We start from the raw sequence: 20078 nt of genomic DNA on the forward strand, positions 1-20078 counted from the left end.
AACAAATGGCTGCATCTATAAACAGGCCTTCAATTACTAGCCTCTTTCATTTCTTTCTCTCGAAGTTGATAAGACAAAAATGCAGTTTGTCATGTTCCTAAATAAAAACAAAGCATAAAAACTCCCGAAGACTTTCCTGTGGAGAAAAACTAAGCGACACCAGAGACTCTGAAATCGTCTCCCCACTGAAAATGTCACCATTTTAAACAATTGCATGATGAATCCATGTCCATGCTACGTTGTTGCTATGGGAACAAGAGCGTATTCGAAGCGTAGCATAATTTGTGAAGCCGTTCTAGATCATGACCTCACATCAGTTAGACGGATGGCCCTTTTTTTTTGTTCTAATGACCTCCACTTTTCTGGGAAAATGGTCCACTAGTTAGAATGCCTGGGTTGCAGTCAGCATTCCAATTCATCCCAAAGGTGTTCAATAAAAGTTGGGGTCCAGTGCTCTATAGCAGGAGATCTTCCACAACCCATGTAAATCATAAACTTCATGAAGCCTACAACATCTAAGTGCCTCTAACTTTGAGCTAACAGTTTGGGAAAGAAACACATATGGGTAAAAAAGTCAGGCGAGCCAAATATCTTTGTCCATATAATGTATAATCCCAAGAACACCATGAGCACAGTGAGTCATGGTGGTGTGGGCATCATCATCACCATCATCATCCAGAGCTGCTTCTCTGTAAATGGGACATATTACAGATAAGTTTAGCACGAATCCCGTATCTGAGGAGAAGATGGACGCATCAACAGGACAAAGAACTGGTCTAGAGAAAAACTAAAAACTCAAGTGGAGGTTCTGGCATTACAAGATGATTTGGCAAGAAATTCACCGAACTTTCCATCACAATGCTTAAAAAAATGAATTACGACGTCTCAAAACGCTCATTGAGAGCTCTTCAGCGGGCCACTCAAGATCTTCCACTCCAACCCATGTAAAGTTCTTCATGGCGCTTGCTTTGTGCGTCATGCTACTGCATCCAAAGACAGCCTTATGGATAAGTCTGGTGTCCCAATACTTTTGATATATAGTTCAATGTGTCCTGAATGACTATAAAAATATTACAACGAAAAAAAAAACACCAGAAGCTTCAAATTAAAACATTTTTAATCACATAATTATAGTTTTAAACTCTTTCTATGACAGTGAGACGATTTATAGTTAAGTGTGAGCCCCCCAACACGATTAAAAGAGGAGGGTCTTTTTATCTCTTTCTCTCTCCCTCTGTCTATCCAACTCTGTCTGTGTCTGACTCTCTCCCTCTCAAAGCACATACGTCCAAAAATAAACTTAAGGAACTGTGTGTCCTCTGTGTAGAAAAACACTTTGCTGTCTGGGATTGCAACACCACACACACACACACACACACATACATGCTCCAGTGCTCATCTGAGTCTCTGGATGATAAAATCTGCATTATTATTCATCGCACTACTGGTTCTACTCAACAAAACCCTTTTTCTACCGTCAGTCATCGTCAGAACACTGGAGGTATGGAAGCCATGGTGCCATTTTTTTGCATGTTTTATCCCAACCTTTACACCGGAACGATGGCTTGCCGCATGTTGAGCAATCACTTGGCTCACTTCACTGTTACTTTCTATTAAAAGCTTATTGTGGCTGCTTTGTTTGTATTACAATATTAAGAGCAGCAAAAGTCTAAAGCGTTGCACAGGTGAACTGACCGGTTCAGTTTTAGACCATATATTTTACACACAATCGTTCCATCTAACTATTATATTATATTATTCTATTCTATTATGTTTTTTTGTTGAAAAAAAAATTTCACTTAGAACCTTTTATGAAAAGGTCCCTGGGTTTCTGCAGAGGAACTGTGTACATTTACCCCAAAAGTTGGTGGTCTGTACTTTTGTATATATTGTCTGGTCCTGATTTTATGTTATACCTTGTTGGTTAGAATGAAACAGAAACTAGTGGACATGCGGCGAGCACTTTGTCCGTCATTCAGGGCAGAATCGGACCCGGACCTAAAAGCACCACAAAGTCCTGATGGCCAAACGGAGAGAATGGTGATGAAGAGGGAGATCTCTCTGACCAATGGCATCTGCCTCATCGTTGGAAACATGATCGGCTCAGGAATCTTTGTGTCTCCCAAAGGCGTTCTCCTGCACAGCACGTCTTACGGCCTTTCGCTGCTCATCTGGGCACTAGGGGGCTTGTTCTCTGTTTTCGGTGCTCTTTGTTATGCTGAGCTTGGTACCACCATTGGCAAGTCAGGCGCTAGTTACGCGTACATCTTGGAGGCCTTCGGTGGATTTTTGGCATTTATTCGCCTCTGGACTTCAATCCTGCTGGTGGAACCGGCCAGCCAGGCTGTCATCTCTCTGACGTTTGCCAACTATCTGGTGGAGGCCCTGTATCCGACATGCCAACCTCCATATGATGCTGTGAGGGTCATCGCTGCCGCCTGCATCTGTGAGTCAAAAGTGCTTGTTTTTTTTTTGTTGTTGTTGTATTGAGCATTGTGATGAAAAATCTATATGAAAGGTTCATTTCACAGCCCCATTTAAACAAAAGTTTGCCCTTCTTTGCTGTCAAATTTCAAATTATTCAGAATGTAAGGCAGAAAATTACAGTTTGAATGTGATTTTGCTCAAGCAAAAAGATCTGATCTGATACGTCATCGTTGGATGCAAGATGTCGTTAGAATGGCATACGAGTCAATAATGAGGAATGAAAATTGGGCAGTGGTAAAAAAAAAAAAGTCTAGCAATCTACTACATGTGGTTACACACCATTAAAATCTTGTGGTTAATCATGTGGCAGAATATTTCATGCTTTTGGAGATCCCCTGCTCATCCCTCTGCTCACTTCCTTACACTGACCGTTATTGTGTACATCACTAATAATAAAAGATACTAATTCTAGAGTTTATTCCCTTGGCCTAGTCATTCGTCCATTTCACTGTGCCTCTGGAAAGCAGGTCAAACTATTATGGTGGTCCGAATCTTTTTTTGGACATCATCCCTATCTTAATGTCCTTGACACAACAAGATAGGAATTTAGGTGAAAGATCAACATGTGAGGCATTCGTCCCAGGTTTAAGCAGTAATCACTGCTCTTATGGTTACTATCTTTCCAACATGTGGACATTTCCTTTTTAATGTCTTTCAACCACATTTTCACTAGTGGTTTCTGTTCTGGTGCGTGAACAGAGTTGAAAGCTCACGTACATGCAAACAAATGACGTATGTTACGACTGTGAGCCAAGATCCGTTTTTCTTTCTTTCACTGCAGTGATCTTTGAGGCACACATATAAAATTGCACACACACAAAAAGAGAAAAGAGAAGAAGAATTGCCATTTGGCCTATAATCCTGGCTAAATCTGGCTAGAAAAAGATCACACCCAACATAAAAACTGCAAAATACTTGGGGTGGATTAAATATTAAAACTGACATTACATATTGTGAATGGTTTACTTTATGTTGTCGACTGGTGAACCAGTGGTTTTAGAATTGCATTTAGTATGATGTGGTTTAAAAAACTGGCAACTGCGTAAATCACATTGCTCTACATGTTGGTTGTATTACACCAACAAGGCATACATTTATGGCCACCAATCAGGCATAACATTATGACCACCTGCCAAATATTGTGTTGGTTCCCCTTTTGCTGATAAAACACTCCTGACCCATTGATAGCATTGTGAGCTACAGTAATTTGACCTACAGGGGCTCGTCTGTTGAATCAGACCACACGGACCAACCTTCACTCCCCATGTGTATCAGTGAGCCTCGGCCGCCCACGACCCTGTTGCTGGGTTACCACTGTTCCTTCCTTGAAGCACTTTTGATAGATACTGACCACTGCAGACCAGGAACATCCCACAAGATCTGCAGTTTTGGAGACGCTCTGCCCAAATCGTCTAACCATCACAATATGTCAAACTCGATCAAATACTTACGCTCAGCCATTTTTCTTGCATTTGAGGACAAAATGTTCACTTGCTGCCTAATAAATCCCACCCAATAACAGGTGCCATGATGAAGAGATAATCAGTGTTTTTTAACATAATGTCATAATGTTATGCCTGACCAGTGTATATTCCATTCATCAGTAAAAATAGATCACCATGCTGGTAGTCAACTTTGGCCAGACCACCCCGAAAGAAACATGCAGGAGGGCTCGAGTTATTAGAAGCCAAACACCACACGTCATTTGGTACACAATAATTGCCAGGTTCTTTATGAAATCAAACAATCCAGACACACTCCTGATACCTTGCTGTTTCACAACTCGGCTGTCATTTTGATTTCTACAAAGGAACCTGCAGAAACAGTTGGAGAAGATTCGAAAAACATCATTCCATGTAAACATTTGAATCAAAAACAATTTTTTGGAATGTGCGCAAAATTCTTACCTTGAAAATGAATAACAGGACTTGTTCGTAAATTTCGGCCTTCTCTTCCGCTTCCGTATCTGCTACTGATTTATGTGTCCATTGATTTTTTTTTATCAAATATTTGACTATCAATGGCACAAAGCTACAGTCCAGCATCCTGAATATAAAAATAATAATAGTAATATTAAAGTAAACCCTTAGAACTATAATCATTACTTCTTCTCCTTGTTCCTCAAGGTTCTTGCTTCACCCTCTTCATCTTCATCTTAACACACTCTTCCTTTCTGTCTCAGGTGTGCTAATCTTTATAAACTGTGCCTATGTAAAGTGGGGAACCATGGTCCAGGATGTCTTTACCTACACCAAGATCTTGTCCCTCATCCTCATCATAACAATCGGCATTTTGAAAATAATTAAAGGTATGTAATTTGGGTGAAATGTGATTTTACTTTTACATTCAAAACAATTTGAAATGTATTTAATTGTTGACTGATATTTACTTCCTTAGTTCTAATATACTGTAAATAACAAGTAAGAAAAAAATGACCTCATAACATACTTTGTTTTGATTAACAATTAAGAACCCTGTAATTTTTTGTAAAAAAAATTGTCATTTTAAGTTGAAAAGGTTATAAAAGTTCATCTAATCAAATACCCATCCAGCAGCAAACACTTCTCATATCTATTGGATCAGACTTTTTTTAGGTCTTGAAATCGTAAGCAATATGGAAAAGCTCTTATTAAAAAAAAGAAAAAAGATCTCAAACTTTAAAGTAGGTTTGTTTTCTTTCCCAGGAGAGACTCAGAACTTTGAGAACCCATTCGAGGGCTCATCCATAGAGGCTGGGAGTATTGCACTCGCCCTTTACTCAGCTCTGTTCTCCTACTCTGGCTGGGACACGCTCAACTTCGTCACGGAGGAGATTGTGAATCCGGAAAGGTCTTGATTTGGTTGTGCAGCTTTTGAAAAACATAAACCGATGATTAATAATTCATCAACCACATCCAGTAATCAACCAGATTATATATAATCATGAAGCTGATCAATGCAATGCAATAAAGAATTCAGTGTTTTAATTTGTTTTTGTTTCTTTATGCAGGAATTTACCACTAGCCATTGCCATCTCCATGCCAATTGTAACCATTATCTATATCCTGACAAATGTGGCCTACTACTTGGTACTGGACATACCTTCCTTCATGGCTAGCGATGCAGTCGCAGTGGTATGTGTGTCGTATATTTTTGCTTGTATTGCACACTCTTCAAATTAATATCTGGGGATGAGGAACGATCTGAAGAATAAAGGGGGGAGGGGGGCTACAATAATACAATGTCTAATTCCATAATTGATTGCTCTTTCATTAATTGTAGTACAAAGGCCAATCAAATAAAACAATTTTGCACATGTACCAAAAAACTTTTTGAGGTATATCCGATCTGAATCTAGATTTTTAGGTGATCATCTAAAATTCTCCTACAGACTTTTGGGAATCAGGTTCTGGGACCCTTTAGCTGGGTCATTCCCATCGCTGTGGCTATGTCCTGTTACGGTGGACTGAACGCCTCCATCATTGCTGCATCCAGGTGATTGTCTCCACTTGTGTTACATTCACCAGGACATTTTCATCTTATTTATAGATACTTGTTGTGCTGGAAAAGATGATTAAATCAGTCCGGGTTTGTGTATTCCAAAAATCTGCTTACAAGATTTTGTGTGTACTTCTTGTGGCAGGTTGTTCTTTGTGGGGGCCAGAGAGGGTCAGCTACCAGACAGTCTGGCTCTGATCCATGCTGACCGCTACACTCCAGTCCCTGCACTCCTCTTTAATGTAAGACTTACATGTTCACCAAGCGCCATTACTGCTAAATGGCTTGGAGAATGATTGTGGATTGTAATGTATTGCAGAAGAACTCTTAAAAGCCCTAGCTTGTGTCATTAGGGGTGGCCTCAGTTTGACCACCGCTGCTCCCGCAAAAGAGAAAATGGATCTTTATAATGCCATTAACCTTCTATTTGCTCCAGTACAACCCTCAACTTTCTTAGTTGACCATGTTTAGGGTTTAACATTTTAAGTTCCAAGTCCAACTTGTATGTGTTGATGTTTACAGGGTGTAATGGGACTCATCTTCTTGTGTGTGGAAGATGTATTTCTGCTAATCAATTACTTCAGCTTCAGCTACTGGCTGTATGTGGGATTATCTGTAGCAGGACTCATCTACCTTCGCTTCACACAGCCGGACAGACACCGACCTGTGAAGGTAACGAATCATTTGTCTGAATTAATTGTTGGATTTGTCTTTGTAGGAAAGCTTAATTTTCTCTGTCCTCTCTCTTCTAGCTTTCACTGCTCATTCCCTTCATCTACTGCTTGTGCAGTCTTTTCTTGGTCATCGTTCCACTTTACAGCGACACAGTCAATTCACTTATAGGAGTAGCAATTGCACTGTCTGGTGTACCAGTGTACTACTTCTGCATCTACTTGCCTGAGGAGAAGAGACCAAAATGGTTCAGTAATCTCAATGGTAAGAATCCCGATTCTGTTTATTGTAGATATACCGCATTAGTTTGAGGAACGTATTTGTTTTCTTTGTAGAAACGATATTTCTGATAATCTCCTATTTCGGTGCTTATTGTAGTTGTCACTCTTTGGTGTTTTGTATTGTTCTAAGATTTAGAATCACACCTATGATATCACCCGAATGAGGATGGGTTCCCCTTTTGAGCCTGGTTCCTCTAAAGGGTACTGCCTCATAACATCTAAGGTGTTTTTCCTTGCCACAGTCGCCTTAGGCTGCTCATCAGGGATAAACACACATAATTCACTTTAATTCTTGAGCTCTGTAAAGCTGCTTTAAAACTATGTCCTTTGTAAAAAGCACTATAGAAATAAACTTGGAACGAATTCACTTTTATTGCAAGCATTGATGTTATCTCTGATGGTTTTGATATGGTCTTAAAAAATTCTATATAGTAATAACTGATGTTTAAAATCCAAAAACTATGTTTAACTATAATTAATTATATTGCTGCCAGGTGAAGGTTAATGATCCTCCTCCATTCAGAATGGTCTTCTCGGACCATCTTGATGGAAGTGCTGAGCGTAGAAAAACATAACACAAGCAATGTCAACCATGTTGAAGTTCTCAGTAGTTGCAGTTCTGATTACTCCCGCAGCTGTTTATGTGCTCCTGATTTGTTTGTTGACCCGATCTCATCTTTCCTCCTGCTTCTTCTTCCATGCCAGCCACCATCACCAAATACACCCAGATCGTGTGCTACTCCTGTTTAACTGACCTCGATGTGGAGCCAGAAAAGTTGGCTGAGAACAAGACTCAGTGATCTACGCAAGAACAGCACACAGAGACCTAAAGACAGCATAGATTTTATTAACATTTGAATTGCACAGGAACACCATGGTGAGCATAGAACAACGATGGTGTCCAGTGAGGAGCTGTAATATTCGTATGTATCGGTCATTTATTTTCTGCATACACCATGTCTTTTGCGTTTTGTACTGTATGTTTGAAGTACTGTACCTGGTATAACATGAAGAGAAAATTCAACATGTTTTATTGTTATTTTTTTATAAGATTCTGATGTTTCGGTACACTTTTTATACGTTTCTCATGAATATGTGCTTAGTGTCTCTTATTACTAATAGATTTTTTTTTTGGCTTGAATCATTGACTATGTAACTGCGTAAAAAATCCCAAATCCTAAAACTCTGACTATGTAGAGTTTTATCTAGATTAATCCGACCTTTTCATTATGACTAACCTCTAACTCAGCTGGTAAGTGTTCAAGTGTCAACACCAGAAGATGAGTCAGCAGTTTTGAAAGGAAGCAGTCCAATTCGTACTGCTCCGCATAAAACCGGAACTTAAGGCCTACATGCGGCAGCTAGATAACCCAATGAGCCAAAAAGTTTTGGCACCCGGTGACACAAGCTCTTGGCTAACTCTAATAGGACACAATTAAACAGCAGTTTTACCTCAGGTTGAGGCAAAAAAAAAAAAAAAAAAACATGTACTGTAAAAAAATACTTCCAAATAAGGTCAGTGAAAATGTTGACCCAGAGTCTAGATTCTCATGAATCTATTATATGCCATGAGATATATTTCAAGAAAATGTCTTCCCTTTTCAGCTCATCCATAGAGAAAGGTGTGGGAGAGCCCAACCATGTTTTCATAGTTTTCTCAGTAAAGTCCTAATTCACAACACCATACTTGTTTAATGCTATTGGAATACAATTGACCTCTTTTTAGTGATTAGATTTGAAAAAATTGCTATTTCATAGACATTCTGTAGATTTTCTTGCCTTTATAGATGTTGAGCAATTAATAATACAACTGCAGTACATGTGTTAATGGAGTTCTATTGGGGATCCATGTTGTCCTTTACTTGCTCTATTGGGAAGAGGAAGCAAAAAAGGACAGTTGATCTTCTGTGTATATATCTGATTGCGGTAATGGGAAACACACCTGGTGTAACAAAACATTACTGGATTACTTTTTACTCCATTTGAAGCCAAGATATCGAAATGGAGTCTCGTTTTTATGAAATAAATTGTTAAATAAATGTCTCTAGATCAATACTTAACATTTTTCTTGGACAAATAATGACATTTAAAAACATGTTTTGAAGATTATATGGAGCATTCACCAAACAAATGTGATATCGTATTAGAACAACCACATTTATACTGCATAAACGTGTTATTTCAAACTGGGCTCATAAGTAATAAATCAACACCCCTGTGGTAAAATTACAATTCATTTAAGGTCCAGGGCATATCAGATTTTAAAGACATGAGCTATTAATATGCCTCCAGCAAATCAGTTTATTCGGGGTGTATTCCTGTTCCTGGAAGAGGCTTCAGATTTCACACAAACCCGACTAGGTATAAAAGTCATCTATACATCTATTCATCCAATAAACCATCCATCCATCCATCCATCCAACAATCAATTCAACTACCAGTCTGTACACTGCCAAGCCATCCTCCCTACTATATATCCATTCACTTGTTTATCCATCTATCCACGCTCCTCTAATCCATCCACTTATACATCCATCCTCTACTCCATTGATCAATACATCACCATCTATTCATCCATCATCCATCTGTCCACCCATCAGTCTTCTTTTCTTATACTTTTACTTCTCCCATCCTTCCAACCTTTTTTGATCCATCCATCTCCCAATCCATTCATACACCAATACATATGTGTCTACCAACCTAGAGTACACATCTACCATCCATTTACCAGTCTATCCATCTATGCACTCACGTATTCATTCATCCATTATCCATCTATAAATGATAACAGTGCACCGCCCCCTGCTGGAAGATAATGACAGTGAAAGCACACGCCCCACAAAAAAACAACAAGGAAATGAGTTCTCAGAACCTCAAATTGCATTCATTAGTAAAACGCCTTCAGTGCAACCGAACAAAAATGACAAACATCTCAGTTCCTTGAAATTTGAAATGATATCCGTGTACATTCTCTCAGATTTAATATATTACAACAAGAGCTTGCCATTTTGTACATAAACAGACACTGGCTCCCTCTGGTTTGGACTTGAATGAACAGTAGTGTCAGACTCTGTTTCCTAGATGCCTGCTTGTTTCTTGTTTTTTTCCGCATTTCTAGCAGACGTTTATGCCAAATCTAGTTGCTTCAGTAGAAGAAACAATAATAGTCATCAGCCAATGAAAATATAATGCAAATATATATATTTTTTTATATTTATATTTATACTTTTTTTTTTGGGGGGGGTTCTTGCATAAAGGTGTCTTAGTCATACAAATTGTAACATCCCTGATGTCTGGTGCCAATCCTGATACTTCTGCTGCTGTGGCTGCTTTCACTTCTGCATATTTCACTAATATTCCACTGCCATGGAAACTTCAACATGTATGAGCTTAAAGTTTGGAGAGTCTCTCCAGGATTCTGTGGATTTGTACCTCAGAACTGCTGCAGTAATCATAAACACTCTACTGCTGCTCATCCCAGGATGCAGTCTGCCCTTAAATATCATCTCAAACTATCTTCCTGTTTTTTTTCTTGTCACATGGTTACCGTACTGCTTTCAAAACACAGGAAAAAACAAACCTACATCCTACATTTGCAACAATGATGGTGTACTGGATTATCTTGTAGTACAGGCTAATGTTATCCACACCTGATAATCTGCATTTTTGTGCGATTATAGTATGTCATTTTATATGGTATCAAATACAATACAAGCTGGAAAGCAGTGGGAACACCTTTTGGAGATTGAAATTCTTTTCACTTGTGTTAATTGTAGTATATATAAATATGTTCGAAGCACCTTAACAGCTGATGCCTCAGGGCATTTGCATGTCATTAATCAGTTTAGATCTAAATATGTATTTATATATATATATATATATATATATATATATATATATATATATATATATATATATATATATATATATTAACACCAACAAAACCAACAGTTGCAGCTTGGCTCGAACCCAAGACCTTCTGATCAATAACCCAGAACCATTGAGCTCCAACTTCCTTATTGTAAGGCGAGTAGGTGTAGTTCATTTCCTTCAATCCTTGACAATAGGACCTATCCTTTTATTACATACCTTTTGTATATGTAGTGGTATTTGCTTTTAAATTAATGAGAAACCAAAGAGTGCCCATGAATATTTAATTCTGATTTTATTCAGTATTTCAATCAAATGAACATAATTTGATCATTTGTGGTTAAAAATCAATCCCGTAATCATTACTGATTTTGAATATTGGCGCTAAAATGAATTCAATCACATGGTGTACATCCCATATATGTCCCCGGAAATATTTTGCATATAGAGGATCGCAGGCTTTGAAAATATCCAGAACATTCTCCTGAAGCGTTTTCTCATACCATCTTTATCTTCGTTACTCTGCCGGTTATGTTGCTGTTCATGTATGCTGAGAGACTGGAGAAATACTGCATTTCAAAAAGAGAGAGTTGGAATTAATCTCGATAAACCACTTTTAATTTTATGACAGTATTTTGATTTACGATTCCCATCACATATACGTCTAAGGTTATAAATTCTGAACTCTATCAGTAACCCCAGGATTTTCACTGCACCTCTTGAATCTGGCATTCGGCGTCCATATTGTGTACAAGTGTAGTTTAAACAAATTATGCATTCATTAAAAAAAAGATAGAGAGAGAAATGGTTTCAATGTCAAAATTTAACAAAAATCAAGTAATGAATTTCAGAGAAAAGGCCCCTTAAATAAAAAAAAAACAAAAAATGATATTGAAGACATTATTTTCTAATATAATTTTCCAATTTATTTTATACATTTTAAATGATATTTTTTTTTAAATCTAATTAGAAAATATTGGATTATTTATCTCTGAATCCAGGTTTTGATCTCTGATCGTTTTTGTACAAGCAGGCCATTTTTTTTATGTCAAACTCAAAACCATAGACCTTTTGGAAGTTTAAAAGCTCAGACCTGCTGCAGAATCACGTTGGCTTGATTCAAATCCAGCTTGGTAGCAGATTTCACCAAAGCTCGTAGCCCTGTACGCTCAGGATGCTCTGCAGGAAACATGGGTCACTTATTAGTTAGTATGGATTTTAAGTAGAGAAAATATTATTGACTTATTATTGGCTCTTTCATTTAGAGCTCATGTAGATAATACACATATTTTGGTAAAAATATTGGGACGTCTTCGGATGAAATTTTTCCATTCACATGAAGGCATGACGATGCACAAAACCAGCTCCTTGATGATATGCTTCACATGGATTGGAGTGGAAGATCTTCTGCTATAAAGCTCGGACCCTCAACCCCCCAGAACAACTTTGGGATGAATTGTGACACAAGGCCCACAGGAAAAGGCACATATGAGTTTTATGGGCAGGTGTCCACATACTTTTTACCTATTGCGTGTGTGTGTGTTTATATTCTTTAGTAGGCATTAATAATTATTTATTGATAATAATAAATGATACATTTTTGCATTACTTTAGATCACTTTTGTTAAAGTTTTGCAGATAAATAAATATATACAGTATATTAACATTAATATAAAAAAAATTGGATTATAATATATTAGTAGCTCTAAAAAAAAAATGTAAGATAAAAGGTTTGGTAAAATACATGGCAACTCTGTTGTAAGTATTTTTTCCAACTGATGTGTCTGTGGTAAGGATTTCAAAACCGGCAATAAAAAAAAAGAGACATAACAAATAAATCAGACACAACAAACATGTCATAACAAGCTGTGAAATGTAGTAAAGCATCTTATTTAGGACAGCATTGGCGCATAGATCGTGGATTGGCAAAGCATCTCAAGAGCGAAAACTCCTCGTATGACTCGGTCGTTGCATGGACTCTATTTAAGGATTCAAAAAAATCTTCTCCAAATATTTTGGTGCAAAAATTTGAGGAAGACATTACAAGTAGCTGAAGTCGTAGATTTTTTTTTTTCTTAAACCTTTTGAAATAAAGCTGAAGGTCTCCGATAATATACTGGTTGATCTTTCAAATCGAGTTTGTTGATTTACGGAGGTAAAAATTGCGACAAAGTTTGACGCTGTTCAAATATTTTTGGGCCTCCTGTGTACTAAAAAAAAACCCCCACCGGTTTCAGTTAAAACCCTTGCTGTTTTCTTTGCTGTGCCAATAAACAAGAGACGAATCGATAAAAAATATACAACACTTACCGGTTGATCCATCAGTGAAAATAATCGATCCGAACAAAAGAACTAAAAGCAGCATTTCTCCTACTGATGCTGTAACTTCTGACAAACGTCTGTGTTTGTTTGTCTACTGGTGTCTGGGTGTGTCAGAAAAGTGTCTGTCTTATTTCTTTGTTGTTGTTCTTTTTTACATTTTGTTAGGAAGCATTCTTCTGGAACTTCTCATTTGTTTGTCTTACTGACATACAATAGCATCATTTCCTGTAAATCAGTTGCATAAGAAACGAACAACAAGGGCAACTACCACATTTGTCCATTTTCTTGAACAGTAGGATAAGTGGGAAGTAAGAAATAAAACACTTTGTGGTGTTCTTCAATGGGAAAATATATAGCAATAATAATGATTAAAACATTTTTATCAGTTAAATATTATCATCTTGGCGCCAGTTTTTTACTATAGAAATGATCTCATTTTTAATTTAAACATATTTTATTATAAATGATTCAATCCTTTTGATCATCAGAAACATTGCTGTGTCGTCCAAGGCCGGTAAGATTTTATAGACATGCTATGAATATGCCTAAAAATAATTCTGCCTAAAGTATGATTAGAATCCAATCTGTCTATCCATCCATTCATCCATCCATGAATAAAAAGAATGAACCTTGCCCAGCTGGAACAGTGTAAAATTAAAAGAACACACCCAACAGTTAGATAAAAAAGAAATGTCAAATTTCCCTCCATCTTCATTTTCCATTATGTTTTCTCGACCATATCTTGTTGCAATTCGTTGCGTTTCTAAAGACTGGTTATGAATAGAAATGATTATTTCAATGCTTCGGATTTGAAAGGGGTTCAAGTCATGGGTCAAATGTTAACCCTATATCTTACTGAGAGGTGAAGCGTGGAACGGACCCCTTTGGGAGTGACTGGATGGACAGCAGCTTCACTGTTCCAGTATACTTTTACAACTGGATCAGTGAAGCTCTTTTTCGAAGGATTTTGAAAGGCAACAGTTGGTGTTGAAGCCCAAAGAGGACAGAATGACATTTGAATAAAGAACGAATGATCCCAGACATATAACATGCTTTACTATGGGAATGGAGTTCTGTGTGCAATGAGCAGTTTTGTTGGGAGGGGGCTTCCACCAGGGTTAGGGTTTTGTTTCAAGGCCGGTTTTGGTTTAATCAAATAGAGCCTATTTCTAAATGTTGGTTAAGACCTCTGCCTTCCCTAAATCTAAATTTCCATTCAAACTGTTCCCTTACAACCTTGTTCTTGTTTTTTAGGCTGTTACCATTAGGGGTCGCCACAGCGGATTATCCGTCTCCATACTACTCTGCCTCTTTCAAAGAAACTACCTGCATGTCATTTATTTTTTAGTAAGTAGTTTTGTAGTTTGATTTCAGTTTCTCATGTTGGAAATCCTTCATTGTTCAGTATTGTTGACAAAAGGTGTGTATCCGTGATCTTGATTCTAAGCGTGATCTTGTTTTTAGTTTAAAAGCTTTGTCTAGTTTTAAGACAGAATATATAATAATTCTTAAATTAAAAGGAACTTAAATACCTCCAATATTTTTGGAAAACGAAAAGCAAGATAAAGAGAAGAATCAGTTTTCTCATTGAGCAGGATTTTTAATTCACTTAATAATTTATTAAGTAAAGTTGTTGCTTGTAACAGAGGTGGCAGCTGAGCGGTTTCGGCATTGGAGCCTGGCTCAGAAGGTCACCAGCTCAAATCCCAGCTGCCATGGTGTGCGGCTTATGCTGTCCTTCCAACAGTTTGTTGTAAGGGTTGTGCCAAATACTGCACCTGTAAAAGCTTCATTAATTGTCAAAAAATCACATTCATTATTCACTCGCTAACCGTTATCTTTAATTCCCTCCCACCAATTTTTTTTTAAGATGTGATGCAGATCTTCATACCTGCGTGATGTTCTTTACATTGACCATGATGTAGGATGCTGGGAGGTTCAGCTGAGCTAAATACTATATGTAAAAAAAGAGAGAAATGGAATTGAAACAAAAGTTTGCATTCAGGGGAAGTTAGCCATTTGGCTGTGTGTAAATGAGTAATTAATAGATAAAACAAATGGCAAAAAAATTACAGCAGAAATGACGGGCAAAGTCATAAACATTTCCTGGTGACTTCAAAAACATCTGGGACAATGTAAAAACTTCCTACCTGCTGGATAATGGCGTTGGCTTGGTTTATATCCAGCCCCACGGAAGATCTGACCAAAGCTCGCATGCCGATAATTACAGGGTACGCTGAAGGAAAAAGATTTTTTACTATTTATAAAGTATTGTACAGTATATTTACTAAAGGTTTGCTCGTATATTTTGCACGTTGGATTCAACAAAGGTGTCATTTTATTATTGTCTCAACATTGTTTAATTGCAAACCATTATCTATGTTTAGTCATTTACAAAAATGTTCACGCAAACCTAAGCACCTGAAGGTGATGATGTTGGTGGAGATGTGCTTTCTGGAGTTGTCGTTTGTGGTGAAGTTGTCGTTTGTGGAGTTGTCGTTTCTGGAGTTGTCGTTTCTGGTGAAGTTGTCGTTTCTGGAGTTGTCGTTTCTGGTGAAGTTGTCATTTGTGGTGAAGTTGTCGTTTCTGGAGTTGTCGTTTCTGGAGTTGTCGTTTCTGGTGAAGTTGTCGTTTCTGGTACAGTTGTCGTTTCTGGTGAAGTTGTCGTTTCAGTTAGAGTTGTTTGTGGTGAAGTTGTCGTTTGTGGTGAAGTTGTCGTTTCTGGTGAAGTTGTTGTTTCTGGTGGAGTTGTCGTTTCTGGTAGAGTTGTCGTTTGTGGTGAAGTTGTCGTTTCTGGTGAAGTTGTCGTTTCTGGAGTTGTCGTTTGTGGTAAAGTTGTTGTTTCAGGTAGAGTTGTCGTTTGTGGTGAAGTTGTCGTTTCTGGAGTTGTCGTTTGTGGTGAAGTTGTTGTTTCTGGAGTTGTCGTTTGTGGTGAAGTTGTCGTTTCTGGTAGAGTTGTCGTTTGTGGTGAAGTTGTCGTTTGTGGTGAAGTTGTCGTTTCAGGTAGAGTTGTCGTTTGTGGTGAAGTTGTCGTTTCTGGAGTTGTTGTTTCTGGAGTTGTCGTTTGTGGTGAAGTTGTCGTTTCTGGAGTTGTCGTTTCTGGAGTTGTCGTTTGTGGTGAAGTTGTCATTTCAGGTAGAGTTGTTGTTTGTGGTGAAGTTGTCATTTCTGGAGTTGTCGTTTGTCTTGAAGTTGTCATTTCAGGTAGAGTTGTTGTTTGTGGTGAAGTTGTCGTTTCTGGAGTTGTCGTTTGTGGTGAAGTTGTCGTTTCTGAAGTTGTCGTTTCAGGTAGAGTTGTTTGTGGTGAAGTTGTCATTTCAGGTAGAGTTGTTGTTTGTGGTGAAGTTGTCATTTCTGGAGTTGTCGCTTCTGGAGTTGTCATTTCAGGTAGAGTTGTTGTTTGTGGTGAAGTTGTCGTTTCTGGAGTTGTCGTTTGTGGTGAAGTTGTCGTTTCTGAAGTTGTCGTTTCAGGTAGAGTTGTCGTTTGTGGTGAAGTTGTCGTTTCTGGAGTTGTCGTTTCTGGAGTTGTCGTTTCTGGAGTTATCGTTTCTGGAGTTGTCGTTTGTGGTGAAGTTGTCATTTCTGGTAGAGTTGTCGTTTGTGGTGAAGTTGTCGTTTCAGGTGAGTTGTCGCTTCAGGTAGAGTTGTCGTTTGTGGTGAAGTTGTCATTTCTGAAGTTGTCGTTTCAGGTAGAGTTGTCGTTTGTGGTGAAGGTGTCGTTTCTGGAGATGTCGTTTGTGGTAAAGTTGTCGTTTGTGGTGAAGTTGTCGCTTCAGGTAGAGTTGTTGTTTGTGGTGAAGTTGTCGTTTCTGGAGTTGTCGTTTGTGGTGAAGTTGTTGTTTCTGGAGTTGTCGTTTGTGGTGAAGTTATCGTTTCTGGTACAGTTGTCGTTTCTGGGTTGTCGTTTCTGGTAGAGTTGTCGTTTGTGGTGAAGTTGTCGTTTCTGAAGTTGTCGTTTCAGGTAGAGTTGTCGCCAGGTGAAGTTGTCGCTTCTGGAGTTGTTGTTTCTGGAGTTGTCGTTTGTGGTGAAGTTGTCGTTTCTGGAGTTATCGTTTGTGGTGAAGTTGTCATTTCAGGTAGAGTTGTTGTTTGTGGTGAAGTTGTCATTTTGGAGTTGTCGTTTGTCTTGAAGTTGTCATTTCAGGTAGAGTTGTTGTTTGTGGTGAAGTTGTCGTTTCTGGAGTTGTCGTTTGTGGTGAAGTTGTCGTTTCTGAAGTTGTCGTTTCAGGTAGAGTTGTCGTTTGTGGTGAAGTTGTCATTTCAGGTAGAGTTGTTGTTTGTGATGAAGTTGTCATTTCTGGAGTTGTCGCTTGTCTTGAAGTTGTCATTTCAGGTAGAGTTGTTGTTTGTGGTGAAGTTGTCGTTTCTGGAGTTGTCGTTTGTGGTGAAGTTGTCATTTCAGGTAGAGTTGTTGTTTGTGGTGAAGTTATCGTTTCTGGAGTTGTCGTTTGTGGTGAAGTTGTCATTTCAGGTAGAGTTGTTGTTTGTGGTGAAGTTATCGTTTCTGGAGTTGTCGTTTGTCTTGAAGTTGTCATTTCAGGTAGAGTTGTTGTTTGTGGTAAAGTTGTCGTTTCTGGAGTTGTCGTTTGTGGTGAAGTTGTCGTTTCTGAAGTTGTCGTTTCAGGTAGAGTTGTCGTTTGTGGTGAAGTTGTCATTTCAGGTAGAGTTGTTGTTGTGGTGAAGTTGTCATTTCTGGGTTGTCGTTTGTCTTGAAGTTGTCATTTCAGGTAGAGTTGTTGTTTGTGGTGAAGTTGTCGTTTCTGGAGTTGTCGTTTGTGGTGAAGTTGTCGCTTCTGAAGTTGTCGTTTCAGGTAGAGTTGTCGTTTCAGGTAGAGTTGTCGTTTCTGGAGTTATCGTTTCTGGAGTTGTCGTTGTGGTGAAGTTGTCATTTCTGGTAGAGTTGTCGTTTGTGGTAAAGTTGTCGTTTCTGAAGTTGTCGTTTCAGGTAGAGTTGTCGTTTGTGGTGAAGTTGTCGTTTCTGGAGTTGTCGTTTCAGGTAGAGTTGTCATTTGTGGTGAAGTTGTCATTTCTGGAGTTGTCGTTTGTGGTGAAGTTGTCGTTTCTGGAGTTGTCGTTTGTGGTGAAGTTGTCGTTTCTGAAGTTGTCGTTTCAGGTAGGTTGTCGTTTCAGGTAGAGTTATCGTTTCTGGAGTTGTCGTTTCTGGGTTATCGTTTGTGGTGAAGTTGTCGTGGTGAAGTTGTCATTTCTGGTAGAGTTGTCGTTTGTGGTAAAGTTGTCGTTTCTGAAGTTGTCGTTTCAGGTGAGTTGTCGTTTGTGGTGAAGTTGTCGTTTCTGAGTTGTCGTTTCAGGTGAGTTGTCGTTTGTGGTGAAGTTGACGTTTCTGGAGTTGTCCTTTGTGATGAATTTGTCTTCTCTGGAGTTGTCCTTTGTGGTGAAGTTGACGTTTCTGGAGTTGTCGTTTCTAGAGTTGTCGTTTGGTGAAGTTGTTGTTTCTGGAGTTGTCGTTTCTGGAGTTATCGTTTCTGGAGTTGTCGTTTGTGGTAAAGTTGTTGTTTCAGGTAGAGTTGTCGTTTGTGGTGAAGTTGTCGTTTCTGGAGTTGTCGTTTGTGGTGAAGTTGTCGTTTCTGAAGTTGTCGTTTCAGGTAGAGTTGTCGCTTGTGGTGAAGTTGTTTCTGGAGTTGTCGTTTCTGGGTTATCGTTTGTGGTGAAGTTGTCGTTTGTGGTGAAGTTGTCGTTTCTGAAATTGTCGTTTGTGGTGAAGTTGTCGTTTGTGGTGAAGTTGTCATATCTGAAGTTGTCGTTTCAGGTAGAGTTGTCGTTTGTGGTGAAGTTGTCGTTTCTGGAGTTATCGTTTGTGGTGAAGTTGTCGTTTCTGGAGTTGTCATTTGTGGTGAAGTTGTCGTTTCTGGAGTTGTCGTTTGTGGTGAAGTTGTCATTTCTGGGTTGTCGTTTCAGGTAGAGTTGTTGTTTGTGAAGTTGTCATTTCTGGAGTTATCGTTTGTGGTGAAGTTGTCGTTTCTGGAGTTGTCGTTTGTGGTGAAGTTGTCGTTTGTGGAGTTGTCGTTTCTGGAGTTATCGTTTGTGGTGAAGTTATCGTTTCTGGTAAAGTTGTCGTTTGTGGTGAAGTTGTAGTTTGTGGTGAAGTTGTCGTTTCAGGTAGAGTTGTCGTTTGTGGTGAAGTTGTTGTTTCTGGTGAAGTTGTTGTTTCTGGTGGAGTTATCGTTTCTGGAGTTGTCGTTTGTGGTGAAGTTGTTGTTTCTGGAGTTGTTGTTTGTGGTGAAGTTGTCGTTACTGGTAGAGTTGTCGTTTGTGGTGAAGTTGTCATTTCAGGTAGAGTTGTTGTTTGTGGTGAAGTTGTAGTTTCTGGGTTGTCGTTTGTGGTGAAGTTGTCGTTTCTGAAGTTGTCGTTTCAGGTAGAGTTGTCGTTTGTGGTGAAGTTGTCATTTCTGGGTTGTCGTTTCTGGAGTTGTCGTTTGTGGTGAAGTTGTCATTTCAGGTAGAGTTGTTGTTTGTGGTGAAGTTGTCGTTTCTGGAGTTGTCGTTTGTGGTGAAGTTGTCGTTTGTGGTGAAGTTGTCATTTCTGAAATTGTCGTTTGTGGTGAAGTTGTCGTTTCTGGAGTTGTCGTTTCTGGGTTATCGTTTCTGGTAGAGTTGTCGTTTGTGGTGAAGTTGTCATTTCTGAAGTTGTCGTTTCAGGTAGAGTTGTCGTTTGTGGTGAAGTTGTCGTTTGTGGTGAAGTTAGCGTTTCTGGAGTTGTCGTTTCAGGTAGAGTTGTCGTTTGTGGTGAAGTTGTCATTTCTGAAGTTGTCGTTTCAGGTAGAGTTGTCATTTGTGGTGAAGTTGTCATTTGTGGTGAAGTCGTTTCTGGGTTGTCGTTTGTGGTGAAGTTGTCGTTTCTGGGTTATCGTTTGTGGTGAAGTTGTCGTTTCAGGTAGAGTTGTTGTTTGTGGTGAAGTTGTTGTTTCTGGGTTGTCGTTTGTGGTGAAGTTGTCGTTTCAGGTAGAGTTG

General features: G+C 38.7%; 1 protein-coding gene and 1 long non-coding RNA gene across 3 annotated transcripts; one reads left to right on the forward strand and one right to left on the reverse strand.

Moving 5' to 3' along the window:
- Positions 1-971: 971 nt before the first annotated feature.
- On the forward strand, positions 972-7941 carry LOC124387094 (Y+L amino acid transporter 2). Its single transcript, XM_046851199.1, has 10 exons — positions 972-1501; positions 1929-2446; positions 4670-4795; positions 5172-5316; positions 5477-5600; positions 5858-5961; positions 6110-6206; positions 6487-6636; positions 6717-6900; positions 7623-7941. The coding sequence occupies exons 2-10, from the start codon at positions 1930-1932 to the stop codon at positions 7715-7717; spliced, it is 1542 nt and encodes a 513-aa protein (XP_046707155.1). The 5' UTR covers positions 972-1501; position 1929; the 3' UTR covers positions 7718-7941.
- Positions 7942-11065: 3124 nt separating this feature from the next.
- Positions 11066-15596, reverse strand: LOC124387613. Of its 2 annotated transcripts, none has more exons than XR_006926181.1 (6): positions 15531-15596; positions 15260-15345; positions 15001-15063; positions 13098-14887; positions 11881-11966; positions 11066-11356 (listed from the first exon to the last, which is right to left on the reverse strand). It is a non-coding gene; the product is annotated as an uncharacterized LOC124387613 (long non-coding RNA). The 2 variants fall into 2 exon arrangements; XR_006926180.1 differs by having other exon boundaries at positions 13098-14896.
- Positions 15597-20078: the final 4482 nt, after the last annotated feature.

Source organism: Silurus meridionalis, chromosome 6 (genome assembly GCF_014805685.1).
Source record: "Silurus meridionalis isolate SWU-2019-XX chromosome 6, ASM1480568v1, whole genome shotgun sequence".
In the NCBI taxonomy this organism is placed as follows: domain Eukaryota; kingdom Metazoa; phylum Chordata; class Actinopteri; order Siluriformes; family Siluridae; genus Silurus; species Silurus meridionalis.

Coding starts and splice junctions, on each gene's coding strand:
- LOC124387094 (XM_046851199.1), top strand. CDS start 1,930: ATGAAACAGAAACTAGTGGACATGCGGCGAGCACTTTGTCCGTCATTC. Junction 6,207..6,486: donor TCCCTGCACTCCTCTTTAAT/GTAAGACTTACA, acceptor TGATGTTTACAG/GGTGTAATGGGACTCATCTT. Junction 6,901..7,622: donor ATGGTTCAGTAATCTCAATG/GTAAGAATCCCG, acceptor CTTCCATGCCAG/CCACCATCACCAAATACACC.